This window comes from Nelusetta ayraudi, unplaced genomic scaffold (genome assembly GCF_046127955.1).
Source record: "Nelusetta ayraudi isolate G7.1 ecotype Tasmania unplaced genomic scaffold, CSIRO-AGI_Nayr_v1 ptg000027l, whole genome shotgun sequence".
NCBI lineage: Eukaryota > Metazoa > Chordata > Actinopteri > Tetraodontiformes > Monacanthidae > Nelusetta > Nelusetta ayraudi.
This window is the reverse complement of record NW_027466077.1, coordinates 3,449,055-3,464,130: the sequence shown is the minus strand read 5'-3', so window position 1 is coordinate 3,464,130 and position 15,076 is coordinate 3,449,055. Positions and strand designations below refer to the sequence as shown.

The 15,076-nt window shown below is 42.1% G+C and overlaps 1 protein-coding gene across 3 annotated transcripts in view; it reads right to left on the bottom strand.

Annotated features, from left to right (window-relative positions):
• Positions 1–15,076, bottom strand: part of cacna2d4a (calcium channel, voltage-dependent, alpha 2/delta subunit 4a) — a 63,618-nt gene that overhangs the window by 43,455 nt on the left and 5,087 nt on the right. For 2 of the 3 annotated variants that reach the window (XM_076030149.1, XM_076030148.1), the window contains exons 3-27: positions 13,759–13,840; positions 11,941–12,057; positions 11,771–11,830; positions 11,516–11,678; positions 11,182–11,313; positions 10,717–10,777; positions 10,085–10,235; positions 9,657–9,731; positions 8,427–8,516; positions 8,225–8,338; positions 8,051–8,129; positions 7,057–7,190; positions 5,671–5,748; positions 5,520–5,600; positions 5,352–5,426; positions 5,167–5,253; positions 4,970–5,041; positions 4,699–4,760; positions 4,426–4,493; positions 4,309–4,354; positions 4,109–4,206; positions 3,902–3,995; positions 3,684–3,776; positions 3,208–3,335; positions 1,536–2,482 (exon numbers count right to left, since the gene is read on the bottom strand). In XM_076030149.1, the coding sequence (XP_075886264.1) occupies positions 2,037–2,482; positions 3,208–3,335; positions 3,684–3,776; positions 3,902–3,995; positions 4,109–4,206; positions 4,309–4,354; positions 4,426–4,493; positions 4,699–4,760; positions 4,970–5,041; positions 5,167–5,253; positions 5,352–5,426; positions 5,520–5,600; positions 5,671–5,748; positions 7,057–7,190; positions 8,051–8,129; positions 8,225–8,338; positions 8,427–8,516; positions 9,657–9,731; positions 10,085–10,235; positions 10,717–10,777; positions 11,182–11,313; positions 11,516–11,678; positions 11,771–11,830; positions 11,941–12,057; positions 13,759–13,840 (2,686 nt within the window). In that variant the 3' untranslated portion in view covers positions 1,536–2,036. The other variant, XM_076030150.1, reaches the window with a different exon arrangement.

The following is a 15,076-nucleotide window of genomic DNA, read 5'->3' as shown; positions in this document are numbered from 1 at the left end:
TGACTAGCTTTTCATCAGGGCAAATACTGACACTCAGTGGTCAAAAACACAATTACAACCTTCTGACGTTCATTTTTTGCATTTAACAAAAAGACATACAAAGCAAGTGCAAGGCTTTCGTTGCATTATTTTTGCAATTTTCCAGACACCGTGAGGATTTTATTCATTGATTTGCAAAGTGGGCCCTTGAAAAGAGGAAGAGGGTCCCTGGGATAAGAAGAGTACTATGGGACTGACAAAATTTCTTGTTGTTGAAGAATTATTTCAAAAAAACAAAACATCCCTGATGCTTTGACATTCATTTTTGGAATGCATGAAAATGTTTAAATAATTTCCTTGTTATTTTTCAATTCAACGACATTCAGACCCTAAAATGCAGAGAATTTATGGTCATTTTCCTGTTTCCGACTTATTTCCCACCTACCTTCCTACTTATTTTACCAAATAAAAGTTGATCCTCACACAGACATAAAACGTAAGAGTGTGTAACAAAAGGTAATATGTGAGTGTGCGTGTTTCACAAAATGGAAAAGAGCCACGGGGGGAAAAGGCAACGGGGAGGAAAGTCAGGTCTGACAGCTCCGGGGGAGAGGAGGGAGGAAAAGAGCTGCGATGGCGAAGGTTTAACAGGGTAAGGAAGGGTGTCAAAGGGTAAAACACGATGAGTAGTGTGCAGCAGGGTGTGTGCATGTGGTTGTGCCAGAGTGTGCTAGAGCAAGACGGAGAGAGCAAGTCTATGAAACATTGATTGTGCTTTCTCCCATAGATTTTGGTTGCAGTGAATCAGCCGGTGCGGAAGCTGTTTCGCCGTGATGAATAACAACTTCAATCCCAGTTGTCAAGTCACCTCTATCAGCATTGTTGGAAATGTTGTTTCCTTTCATTACCCCAATTTCACTTCCATGCATTTAATACTGTTTGCAGATGCAAAGCCATTTTTAGGTCAAAGGGAATTTAGAGCTTCGATTTAAACCTGCTGTGACACTGATGTTTTTAAGCAAGCAGGGAGGGAGGAGATTAAGTTAAAAAAAAAAAGAGGGGGGAAAAGGAAAGGAAATTTAAGAGGTAGTGAGATTAAAGGAGACCCAAAAAACACTTTCTCACTTCTCCCTGCTTTCCATTTCCAAATATAACGTGATTTTCACACCTTAGAGCAGCTTGGCCAAATCTGCGTAGTGCAGATGGGCCTGTTTGTTTGTGCGTGCTAAGTCTGCTTCCCCCCTAGTTTTAGCATAATGAAGATGCCAAACACACAAAGGTCAGTCGCACACAAGCGCTCTGAATCCAAATGGCCTCAGCTTGCCCATGTAATTCTGAATGATGAGCGCGTCCGTCACAGATGGGCTTACCATCCCTGAGCACGCACATTTGAAAGAAACCTTTAAAATACCACACAATCATCAAAAGCAGTGGCTTGTCAGGGTGCATCAAAAGAAAAAAAAAAAATTGTCCCTTACCTCCAGCGATGGCAGTTTTCTTGCCCACAGTGACGGTGACAGCAGTGGTGGAAATCACGATCCTCCCTGCTGGTAGAGCAACAGGGACTTAGACAACAAATCGCAGCGCTCTGTGAGTTCAAGCATGCATGAGGGGCAAGCCAGCATTTCCTGACAAAGAAACACATGCACGGGCATCTGCATGCACGGTAAAGAAGCCGACAGACATCAGGTAAGAGTCTGTTAACACGGGCAGTAATAGTGACAGCTACGTGTTGGAAAATATGTGGGTGACAGATGTCTTGGAGTCAGAAGGTAATATTTATCACAGTTATGCATTTTATGTGTGTGTGTGTGTGCGTGTCCGTGTTTGTGTGTGCGAGAGTGCGTGTGTTGTCGATTCGCAGTTTGCATGCCAACTGATGCCAACCGTCGCCAAGCCACAGACTGATTCACAGTTTGAGGCACTTACGTAACACAGAGTGGATGAGCTCATCATTTACTGCTCCCATAACATTTACACATTTGTACTCCTACTGTTGATTTCTTGAATACACAATGAAAGTAAGGCGTCAGAGGAATTTTGGCATTTCGATAATATCATATTTTATGCTGTAGCATAGAATGACAGACTACAGATCTAATCAAATTTCCATATAAGGGCAGAGGTAACAGTCTGAATTGAAGAACAATAAAAACGAACAGACACCTAACCATCCACCTAAGAGAGGCGGGGAGCTTTGCATGCTTTAATGGCATGCCTGTGCAGTTTAAGGACAGAAGAAAGAGGAAATAAATGAGGGATAAGACAGAAAATGTCGGAACCGAGCTTAGGGCACATAGAGGAGCAGCAGAATGAGGATAGGTAAAGGGAGAAGCCATGCCAAGAACCAGTAAAAGTGTTCCTCTACCCTCCTCCTCCTCCTCCTCATCTGCCTCCTCCTCCTCAGCCTCCCTCCACCTCCTTCCACCCTCCTGCGCCTGGAGCTCCGCCTCCTCCGTGCTCAAGGTGGCGCTATAGTCAGCCTCATAGTCCCTGAATATGTCTGAACACAATACACTAAATCTGGCATCAGCCTAAAACACTTTCCCACATCAGCTTCAGTGTTTTTCTTGTTTTGTTTTTTTATTGCTGCAGTGCAAAAGTGTTAAATACAAGTCAACGTGGTGAAATATTGCATTTAACACCACACAAACCCAGTACTGGGATTCTTAATAACACATACTTACGGTGAGTAAGTGAAGAAATCTAGTACACATCTAGCAGTTTGACATGTAGAAAGGCAACACTGTTTTTCTCATGTTTTCTGAACAAAATTTTGTTTTGTTTTGTTTTTTGATTACCTATTTGACTGTTTAAATGTGTATTCAAAGGTTTAATTAAGTCAGTCAGTCTGTCAATCTGGATTCTATCATTCAAATAGCATGTGATTTTAAGTTGAAGGTTAGGAGTTAGTGTGATGTGATGAAAAAGAGAATGATTGTTAACTTTGTTACTCTGCTGATCCTCATTGCAGCCAACTACGTGGAACATGACCACAGTAAAGTATAAGCTAAAATAAGCTATTATTATTATTATTATTATTATTATTATTATTATTATTATTATTATTATTATTATTATTATCATCAATAATAATAATAATAATAATAATGAATTTAATTTATACTGCACTTTACATCAAACAAATGATCTCAAAGTGCTATTAAGATTGGATTGTTGCAAATAAGCTTGTTTCTATTTTTTGCTCAGTAAATGTACGTTCTTTACCTCTAGTGTCCTGTCTGGGCAGGTAGTAGAGAAACTGGCCAGGCGGATTCTCAGCAGCTCTGCGGTACCACACAGGGAAATGATCTAATGTGAACATGTTCTCCTTGTCTGTGGAGGTCAGGAAAGACCTGGGAAGGAACAAAAATAAGCATCAACCTCTGTCTAACAAATGCTCCAGAACTCCAGAAAAAGTCTGAGTGAACCAGAGAAGGATTCAGTTGAGCATAAAAAACTAAAAAACAATGTCGGAAAAAAAATGAATAGTAAATGTTTAATGGCCAAGGGGTTACTTCGAGAAAACATGTCCCTTAGTGACCACTAGAGAGCGCCATTCCATCTTATTTTCTATTAAAAATCCTTCTGCTATTCAGGCATCATTGACTAATAGATTACAGCTCTGAAATTAAACAATGCTGAAGTTTTCTTTCTTTCTTTCTTTACTAGAAAAATAGTTCCTTTTTTAATTGTCTACCTACTTGGCAATCCGTTTCTCAATTCCAGTGTATCTCTGGAATCTCAGCAGACCTGAACGAGTGCCAAGGAATGCCGTTTCAACTTCCTCATCCATACTACAGAGGGAAAAGAGGCAATTTGTCAAAGTAACAAAGAGCATTTATGTAAAAAAACAAAACAAAAAACAACTCAATAGTCTCGTTGAAAATCTGTTAAATCGAGCCAGTGTGTTAATATTCACCCAGATGTGTTGAGCATGAGGGCAGTCCAGTAAGCTTCCATAGGAGCTGTGACCACAGCATCAAACAGCGTTTGTTGCAACAACAGCACATCACCTGTCAAGACACCACCAGAGAGAAAAAAAAGTGTTTTGCGCTTCTCCTTGGACACTGCAGCCAAGTGTGTTTTAGTAAAAATGAAGGATGATGACATTTATGTGCCCACTTACACTCCAGATCTGGTTCTTTGCCAGTGAGGTATCGCACCACAGCCTGCAGCTGAGTCAGCTTGCGATGGGCTGGGTCAATGTCTGTCTCACAGTAGGTCCTGCAAACACAAATGAAGATTTTTTTTCCTAGAGCTATCTTATCAAGACTGAAGCCCATATGTGCCTCTATTTGCTGTTTTCTTAATGAGCTCAGTACCCACCATTCACTTGCTATTGTCAGATCTGGGGCCAGTAAGTCATGCAGACCTGGGGGGCGAGGATAGCAAAGATTAAAGTGGAAAGATGTAATAAAGACAAATTAAGACAGAAAGACTCACCCTCTTCCACAGAGACATTTCCGATGAAAATATACTGCCCATATCCCCTAGTCAACACAATACCAAGGCTGTCGACAGAGAGAAAAAAAACTTATTGATGACTATCACCAGTTGAGGACAGATTCAGTCATACTCGTTCTGTAATGTTCTCATTTTAACAAAACTTGTCTAAAAGACACATTTCTTCAAGAGTTGTGTGTGTTATTGCTATGATAGGAAAAGTGCTGCTTTCATTACTATGGTCGCTCTGACACTTAAAGGTAAAGCAGATACCTGAATGGCGTCTCGTTGATGACAGTGTAGAAATAATCATTCCTTAGGAACATTACTCTCCTCTGAGGAGACAGGCAGAATACAGAGAGACATACAGATTATGCATTCTCATATAAAACACAGATTAGAGAGTTAAAAAGAAAAATAAGTCGCACCAAAGAAAAAAACAGAAAAAAAAAAATATATATATATTTAATTTATTTTTTATTTTTTATTTTTTACAAAGGAGCGATGTCTCCTTGTTGTATTGACAGCTAAAACAAGTACACACCCCTTTATCCACTGAAGTTCTCCCATCCAGAGACATCCTCCCTGTTTCTCCTTTCACCATGGCTGTCCGCAGCTAAAACACAAAATACCACATACCCAACACAACATGATTTCCCCCCTAGTTCATGGAAAATATTGTCAACAATACAATCTAAAGATGCCAGACAGTTTATTTCTGTCCCAGTGCATGGCACTCACTTTCTCCTCTGTGTCCTCCCACTCCACCTCTGACAAATCAACGCTGTTATAGTTGGGTTTTGGTTTGAGTTTCTTCCCCTCTTTATACTGTAAACACACACATACAGCATATTTAAAACACATCTCAAGAAGTTAATCCTATTTGTTATTCTTAATTCACAGTGTTATAAAATATTTGTGAGTACCAGAGGTCGCAAGTCAGGATGAGACAGAATGTAGCCGTTGTTTGTGACAAGGTAGGCGTATCCATGGACACCCAGCTGAGAGGAAAAGCAAAATTACTTTATTAACTGAACACAATGAATAAATCCATATTGTTGCTTTGATACACATTAAATATCATGGATGCTTACCTTGTATCTTGGAGCTAATCTCATTAGTTCCCTCAAAGCCACATCGGTTCCCACCACTCCCAGCAGAATCCCGTGGGACAACTGTACACCAAGTTTAAGACGTTTTCACGGTGAAGTAATGCTATTTGTAGAGGGCAACGGTAATACTTACAGTCTCTTTCTTCTTACTGAATACAGGCATGGCTACAGAGGTCATCAGGAGCAGGCTCTGGGCCTGAGTGTTGAAAAGCTACAATACAGGGGCATAAAATACACAAAATTTTTAACAAGCAGTATCAGTGTTGGTAAGAACAAACATTGCAAATCTAAATGACCACAGATTGACCGTTGTCAAGTATGGGAGTAGGAGTGTTACGTCACCATTACTTGCAATTTAACTACGGCAGCCTACATGTAGCGATGAATAAAGAGATTTGGATAAATATTTGGCTAGAAAGAGTAATTTTTCAAAATATTTGGAAGACAGAATAAAACCAACAAAATATTTGACCGGCTGCAGGAACCACGGAACGTTGGTTAAGCTAGGCTAACGTCCCAAAGTGAAAAAGAATAACAAAACTAAAGAAACAAAGAAATAAATGCTATATGTGCATTCACATATTAAATATGCTTATGAGTTAAGGAACATGCAAGTTTATGAAATTTGTGACTAAAATGTAAATGTGAATATTCAATGCTATGCGAGCGAAAATGCCGGGAGAAGAAACAACTCACTGGGGAAGCTAACGGGAAGCTAATGCTAAGCTAAGCATAGCATTTAACTGATTAAGAAACAATTAAAAGTAAAGGAACTGCTCAAGAGCATGTATAAACGAAGATATTTTATACTACTAATATTCATTTAAATTAGTTGGCACGCTGCTGTTCGTTGACATTACCTGTTGTGTGTTAGGAAACTGATGACGGGTGAGAAGGGGAGGACAGACAGTGAGCATGAAACGGCAGGTGAAATACATGACACACGTGAGTGAGAGAGAGATGGAAACCGATAACGAAATGAAGGAGAGATAAAACAGTGAAGAAAACAGGTGGTGAAAAGATGACGGGTACAAATGAGAATGGAAAGATCACAGGACGTAGGTGAGTTGCCTGATCTTAAACTCCTATGTAGTCTAGGAACACACACCGCAGTTCCATTATGAATTTACTGGAGAGCGTTGTTATAATTTAACCAGATGGCATTGTCCAGCTTGTTGCAGCGGCTGGTTGCTGACTTATATGGTAAGAAAAAAAGAAAAATCAAAACAAGTCTATTGTGCTGGTGCTGTTGTCTGGACCAAATGGACGAGACGGTGTAAAACGTTTCAGAACCATGGAGAGAGGCAAACGTCAACGGATAAATTTATTTGCAGAGAGTTAATTGTATGTTGCCCTCCATCGAAAAGACAACAGCAGATATAAGATGTACCATCAGTTACATTTCCAGCCTCACTAATCTGTCTGACATTTTCATTATCATGCACTAATGACAAATGACAAGTAGCAGTGAGGATGTGTTGCCAGGCAAGCATCTAGATAACAAACGAGGCACACTGACCACGCTATCCATGTAGGCCTCAGTCCAGATGATATCATGATCATGGTTTATGACCATTGGTCGGCTCAGGACGTGGAGGTACTCCATAACGTTTTCCTGGACGTCTGCCAGCGTGGAGACATGGGTGTAGTAACCTGCAGCACAAGCAAATGCCCATATTTTGCGCATTACATATTTACAGATAGCATTTACAGCATCCTGGCTCCTAGCTGCAAAGTATTTAATGGGACCTAGAAAAAGCTGCATTTCCAAAAACAGCTAATCTGTTTTTAATGAAATAAAACAGCTCCAATGTGCCATCTTTGAAGCTTGGCTTTGTTGAAGGTCCATGGCATTGCTACAAATGGGGTATGGTGACGTCAATGGAATACCTGTGGTGAAGCCACTTTGTTACAACAAACTACGGTTGCACTGCCAGTTTAAAAAAATATGTGAACATGTACCACTGATGCCTGTTATGCAAATATGCCTATTTAGGTAATACTAAAACTGTGAGGCTTTTATGTATTGCTGTTGTTGGGTTCTTTTTTTTATTGTTTTTTCCAAAATTGAGCATTGGTCCACTCATGGCAGATAGGTTTTTTTTTTTTTCTTTGTTGGCTTAAGAAACCTCCAGTGAATTCAACAGAAGGGACTGCACCTGTTACCCTTAACAGACACACACGCACGCGTGCGCGCATGAATCATTTTTGGCCATGGCTGTGTTTACAGTGTATCCGTTCTGATAATCAGGTATTTAGTCAGAGGGTTTTTTTTATGCGCTTAGAGCATTACAAAGTGATTATTTTCCGGTCTGAGCTGCTGCATGACCCTGTGTAATTCACAAGAGGGCACCACCTGACACCCAGTTTCAAAAAGCATCAAACAGGAAAACATCAGAGAGCTGGCATACACAGTGTGCCTCACTTTTATTTCCCATTTAAGTTTCCAAAAGTCAAAGCAGTTTTCATGTCGGCCACGCGAATTGCATTTTGAGTGCATGAATGATTCCCACCTTTGTTGTTGCAGGCAATCCATTTAACGTTCTCTGCAAACGTCATCTCTCTTCCAATCAGATAAGTGAACACCCGGACCTGGAGAGACAATGATAGTTGCGGAGTGGCGAAAACGCTGCCGTTTGATTTGTGCTTGCTAATGGTACATCTGTGAGTGCGTTTGTGCGCCGTACCCGTCGTTCTGGCCAATTAAACTCTTCAAAAACGTCCTGGAAGTCCTCCATGGCTCCGTCTGTTATCAGCATGATGGCCTGGTTGCACAGGCTGCCTTGGCCCAGCGCTGCAGCCTGAGAAGCAAAAAGCAATTTCATTTTTAAAGCAGGATATCCTGTTAAGACCCAGCAGGTGTCGCGGCTGTTTTTAAGAGGGACGAACCTCATTCAGGATCTTGAACGATTCCTTCATTGCATTCTTTACTTTGCCTTCTCCTTTTACATGAAGCTCGTCAACCAAGAGCTTAAAGTGCTGCAAAGAGATGCACAACAGACAAAAACTTAGGCATTAGATGATCAGCACAATCATCCTTCAGCCAAGTGAACAGACAAAAAAATACTCGAAAGACAGGAAGGCAGAAAGTGAATGTGAGAGAATAAAGGAGTGAGAAGGGGGCGGGGGGAATTATCCCTGGCTCCCTGGCACACTGACAAATGACAGCAATGTCACTACAACATTGAAAGGTAATCAGGATTAATCGAAATGCGCACGCAGACACCCACACACACACACTGCGACATGTGGCAGTATTGTTGCTTGGACCTACAATAATGTCAGCTTCATGAGACTCTTAGGAGTATTGAATGTCCACAACAAATGAAGGGAAACAACAAATTATAAGGTGATATGAAGCATAAATAACAAATAACAAATGTTTTCAAAAAATCTACCCAGCAAAAGAATGGTTGATTAAAAGACCATTCTATGCCACAGGCATTTTACAATTTAATTTGACTTGTTGTCAAGAAAGACTCCAGAATTTCCTCCAGCCAGTGCGTCTCCTTCCCATCGTGACTTTGTGCCAGGCAACATCTGCATGCTCGCTGTGTTTTCAGCGGTACCCTTTTGAAATCCAGCCAATCATATTCCCTAGTGACATGGTCATGTGGTCCAGTCCAAATTGTCAGTGGCCAGAGACCTCACCTGATGTGTGCTGATGTGAAAGGGAGTGAAAGTAGGACACGCATTCGACACGCAAACACACACAGAGGCACGCACACAAACCGAGCAGATTGAGTGTGTGTGTGTGTGAGAGAGAGAGTGAGTGAGAGAGAGAGAGAGAGAGAGAGAGAGAGAGAGAGAGAGAGAGAGTGAAAGAGTGTGGGAAAAGAAAACAGCAGGGCAGATGAAATCCGCGCTAGAACAATGAGATTAGCAGAGTTGTACTTGTCATACTTACAAATAAAAAAGGGCAAAAGGGGGAAATATGCATTGTGAGTTTTGGATGAGATATGAATCAGTAGATAAAGCCTTAGTTTTGAGGAATCAGTGAGACATAATTTTATCATCAATTAGTTGGAAGATATTGAATTACCTCTCAGCTCTGTGTGCATGCTTGTGTGCATATGATGTGTATATGCGTGGAAGTAAGTGTGAGTGTGTGAGCATTACCTCTCTGTTATCCAGATCAGCTTGAACTAGCATGCCCTTAAAGCAGGGTTCAATGTAGCGGACATAGTCGCTGTACTGTAAAGAAACAAAATATTTTGAATTTACAACTTCAGTGCTAAAAATGATTGCAACTGTTTCTTTTCTCCACGGTCACTGCATGAAGGAAGGGTAGCTTTAACTCTTGTGCAAAAAAGGGGGGCTTAAGGACAGAGGATTTGTAGCTGGACTATGATTACACGCATAGTAATTCCCAGATAAACCATGCTTATTATACAGGCATGCACACGGCCCAAAACCAAGCTGAAAACGAAACCAAATCTGCAAATGACTTGAACGTCTTCAGTGTACAAGACTGTGGTTGAACCAGTGCGTGCGTGGGGGCTTATCAGTTTGATTGCATTATACAGTGTCCATGATTATGTTCTCACAGCAATGATGTTAACAAAGTCATTTTCTCCCAGCGTGTCCAGGATGGTGTTGATGGTGTGCTTGGCTATGGTCAGCCTGAGCCCCTTCATGCTCCCACTGACATCCACCACGATCACCACGTCTTTAGGAGACGTGGCCGCCTGGATGTACCTAAAAACAAGAACTGAATTCAGGGCAGGAAATGACATTACTGCAGCCCTACGAGACATTAGTTACCAGCAGTCTAGCAGACCAGACCAGACCAGACCAGACCAGAGTTCAATCCTTTTATTTGTTCCTCTGTTCTTCCTTCCATGCCTCTGCTCATCTACTTATTATCATCCTGTGACTTTTCAAGCTCATTAGCATCAATGAGATTTCCTGTGCGGCAGCTGCGAGCGGCACAGGCCGTCTTTCTCCTCGACTGACTCCTTCCAGGAAATGCCATTACATGTGTGCTTTTAATCTGATACTTCTCTTTAAATGTATTTTGAATTAAACTAGAATATGATTAAATTGATTTACATTAAAAAAAAAAAAGGTAAGGGCTATATTTAAAAATGGCCCAGTTGCTGATCTAGGAATCCAAGGGCATCAATTATGCTAATAAAATAATAATAATCACGTTGGTAAAAATGAATGTGGGTCCTACCAGTTTCTGTTTCTGCAATCAAACGTGACCACTCCATTATCGTCTGGAATCCACTGGATTCCTGCATTGTGGGTGCAAAACAACAACGTTTAGCCAACGCTGGCAAATGCACGGTTCCTCGCTGATGGACGGGCGGACAAATTGGTGCGAGGATGGAGGGTGACAGCTTGTCAAATGAGGGAGGGATGGATGAGGTTGCAGATGAGTAAAATAAGCTGTCTCACAAATCCCCCGCTAATTACTTCTCTCTCTCACACACACACACACACACACACACACACACACACACACAGCTGAGACTGACTTGTCTAGCCGGACAGACACTTTCATGCACCGTCAGTTGCTGTGTAAGTATATTGATTGGCTGGTGTGGCGGAACGTTCGGCCGCTTCTCCCGATCACGTCGTTCCAACACTGCTGACGCTGCAAGGAGGAATCTAAAACAGGAGGCGGAGCTGCACATACCCGGGTAGAGCCTGAAGAAGCCCGTAGAGCTGCCAAAATACTGCCAAGTGAGCGTTGGGTCTTTCTGGAAGTTATCAATAAAGACTTCGTTCAGGGCCTCAGACATGTAGGCTCCGTTCAGAATATCTGGATCTACAGAAAAAGACAATAATGTTTTTAAAACGTATTAGATTCCTCTCATGAGCCACGTCTCACAGTAGATATAAAAGGAAGGTCCCAAATTATTGTCATGTATGGAATTCTGCTTTTCAATCCAAATTCCACAGAAATAAAAACAGAATTGTGTGTTCGCACACATATGAGGGTTCAGTTCTTTTCGTTTCTGATCGCGTACCTCTGTTGTAGACATTGGTTGGCACCTGTATGTTGCTCATTTGCGTGCTGACTGGCAGCTTATTGAAGTGTTCGTTTTCTTCCAGGGGGAACTCTCCCCCCAGCGGCAATGGATTCCCGGCTGAGTCCACCTTGTTGATCAGCATGGAATTAAAGTAATCGAACTGAGAAGTGACAAGAGAGGATGGTTAAGGGAAAGGATCATAATAAGCTTGCAGACACTAAGGAGTGATGGCAAATTTTAGTAGTCACATACCTCCAGCGTCTCATTGTAGTCATGATAAAGGTCAGCGTCTTCCGCTGCCTCTGCCAGCCTCTGCAGTCAAACACAGTCATTTAAAAAAAACTTGGCTTATGTCAAACAGATTTAATAAAAAATACATGGGAATGTGTCTAATTTAGCTTTGGGAAGGACAAATGAGCCACCTTCACGGACTTCATCTTCCTCCCGAGCATCTCCTCCATCTCCTCGGCGAACCTTTTCACCAGCTCCTCCCCGTTCACCTCCTCTATCTTCACCACGCCCTCGATATCCTTGTATTTCTTTTTTTTTTTTTTTTTAAAAGTCACACACAGAGCATGTTAGCTGTTATATATTTGTCCCTGCGCCTGGATCACTAGCTGTATTGTGTGAAAGGATACAGTAAAAGTTCCCAATTCTAACAAATACAGCATTTGCTGTTTAAAGTAAACTGTGCCCTGTTTTCACTTTCACAGACTCTCCTTTTCCTCTCTGAAGGTGTTTGAATTTGGCAGATGAATAAGGCCGCGTGAAAGGAGAAAAGGGATGATAAAAATCTCATTACAGCCTTTTACACATAGCCATAAAAGCCCCATCTAGCTCCAGCAATATTTTTTATTATTACTGTGAGACGCTCAATATCTGTCTCCATGTACTCAGGCAGGAAGAAGCAGTCAGTGAACAGTTCCACTGAAAACGAGGAAGCCATTGATCAGCGTGACCCTGGCAGATTAGTGGCTTTTCGCTGAAAAGATTAAAGGCTTGTACTCGGTACTGTGCGCACAACCTTTGGCTATGTTAAAAAGCAGAAAAAGCAGGTACATGCATGTAACTTGAAGACATGTGCGTGCGCTTTAGTGCGGGTGACTGACATTTCTAGAATCCCCTCAGTTCTACAGCAACGTTCAGAATGTGCTTTGTGTCAGACGGCTATGTGAGGTTAATCTGAAAAACAGCAAAACTGCATAGTGTCTGTCTCTGCTTTGAATTTGGTGGGAAGAAATCCCGCACTTTGGTTAATGCTTTAGATGGGGAGATTCACTAGGCGCATGACTTGGTGAGGATAGCACTGAATAGAGCACGGTGTGTGTGTGTGCTTATGTGTGCGCGTGTGTACGTGTGTGGCAGATGGTGAATGGGCCTGCTAGGGATTTTACAGGGTGGCATGCAGAGAAGGAACACACTTCCTAATAATTAGAAGAAAACACACACACACACACACACACACACACAGACGCATGCATGCGTTCTCTCTTGCTTAGGCACACCTGATATTTAAAATTGATGAAAGTTAATCAATCAAGTTCCCAAAAGAAAAATACATTTTGGTATGCTTATGAACGCACATGCATATATACACATATGTGTGTGCGCGCCTTGTGCGTTTCCAATAAGTGTGCCACAGTGTTGGTCTCTGGGCCATGTGCAGATGTTGTACAGCAAAGCGTATGCCGGCGAGTCCTGCTCCTATTGGTTGACGCCGCAGATGGGAGGGGAGGGGCGACCCCCAGCCTGTCCGCGTCACATGCAATGATGTCATGTATCCCATTTGACAGCCACCTCCATCTACTGTCAAGGAAATGCGCACAGGATCATCGGTATTTGTACAAGCTATTTGTACAAGCTTCTTTTTCCACTGAGGATTTCCCAAAACCGAGTCACAGAGATCAGGAAACCCATCCGAGGTCATCGTTTGCCTTTTCTCCCCCATGTACGGCCTTCATGTTCAGTGTGCTAGCATTACTGCACGCATTTGTTAGGGATCATGTAGAAGAAGGGGATTACATTCCAGCCACCACAACCATCACCATCACCTCCCCCATCAAGCTCATCTTCAACGTCCGTCTGATAGTCAAACAAAACACAATCAGCAATAAAATGATGTGTGAATGCTGTGTCTGCAGCTGTTTGTAGGCAAAGTTGCATCTATAATGTTTCTAAGTGCGCACACGTGTCCATGTTTGTTAGTGCTTTGCCTTTTGCATCCATGCGTGATCTCTTACCTTCTGCAGCAGTTTAGCTCCAGAGTATGTGGCCGACAGGGCAGCCATCTCCTTTCCAAAGGAAACGGCCCACTGCTGCACCCTGAATACACAAGAAAGCTATTTTAAAGCCTCAAAGAATATTTTTACTTTTTAACCCTGTGTCCACATTAGTAGTCGTTGCAGGTCATCCACCTCTGAGCTTTCAAAGTGCTGTGTTTTTACCTCGGTAGCTTTCAGCTTCACCTTGATCTTGCACAAAGCAGCCTTACGGGACTGTTCATTCGAAGGAATTTAAAGATCTCCAGAAACCTGTATATTCAGTCATCTGTTTACAGCCTCCTGCATAAACAATCTCAGCTCTCTTTTTTTTTTTTTGATTGTTACTTGTCTTGATAAACTGGCCTTTTTAGGAAGCATTTAGTGAGTCAGCAGTCTCACAGTTCAAGTTCACTTCCAGAAATAGCAAGAATTAGAGCCAGAACTTTAAAAGCAAACCAGATTTTTCTTTCTTTAAAGAAAAAGATTAAGGGTCTGAATCGTCCTTTCTACAGATGATTTTCAAATAAATCTTGCCTGAGATTGTCTTGAGCAAAGGTGACCATGAGGGGAGGGCGGCCAATCATATTAAGAGGTTATCCTGCATTCACCAATGACAGATTAAGAGAGATTATGGCTGAGGTGATGGTAAAAGCTGACAGTCAGGCAGGTCAAGGGGTCATTTTGGTCTCGATAACATGCGGTAATTCGACAAATCCTCCGCGTGCGCAGCCAAGGTGAGGCAACTGAGGTTGGAGAGTAGACAGCTTGTGACAGATGGCTCGTCCCCCGGCTCGGTGCCTGTTCGCAGGCAGGGCTGTCATGGGATGGCATGCCTGCCTCGGCACTGCGGACCAGCAGATTATCGGGTGACTTGTTGATGCAGTTGTCCAAAAGATTAAGGTGGACCTCATCTAAAACGTGGGCATCATCTGAAGGCTGGTAGAGCCTCTTCTGAGGGGCAGAATGACATCCCTTCTGTGAAAAGACCCTGCATTCCATAACCAATCAGTTATTTTACTGATAAAGAGGCAGGAGTTAAGAGAGGAACAGTCACCAGGGCTACAAAGTTATTACAAGTTGGAATGATTGAGCGCAGTTAGCTAGGAATGCTACTGTAGCATTTTATCAGAACTGCAGGTCATTTTTCCCTCAAAGATGAATATAAAAGACAGAAAAAGACAAAAAGCCTCTGGAACAAGTGTGAAAAAATAAAATGCCATCGCTGCTGCTGTCCCGCCGCCGACTAGTTATCTGTTGTGGCAGTAAAGCAAACGTTCCATGTGACACTGGAGGTTTG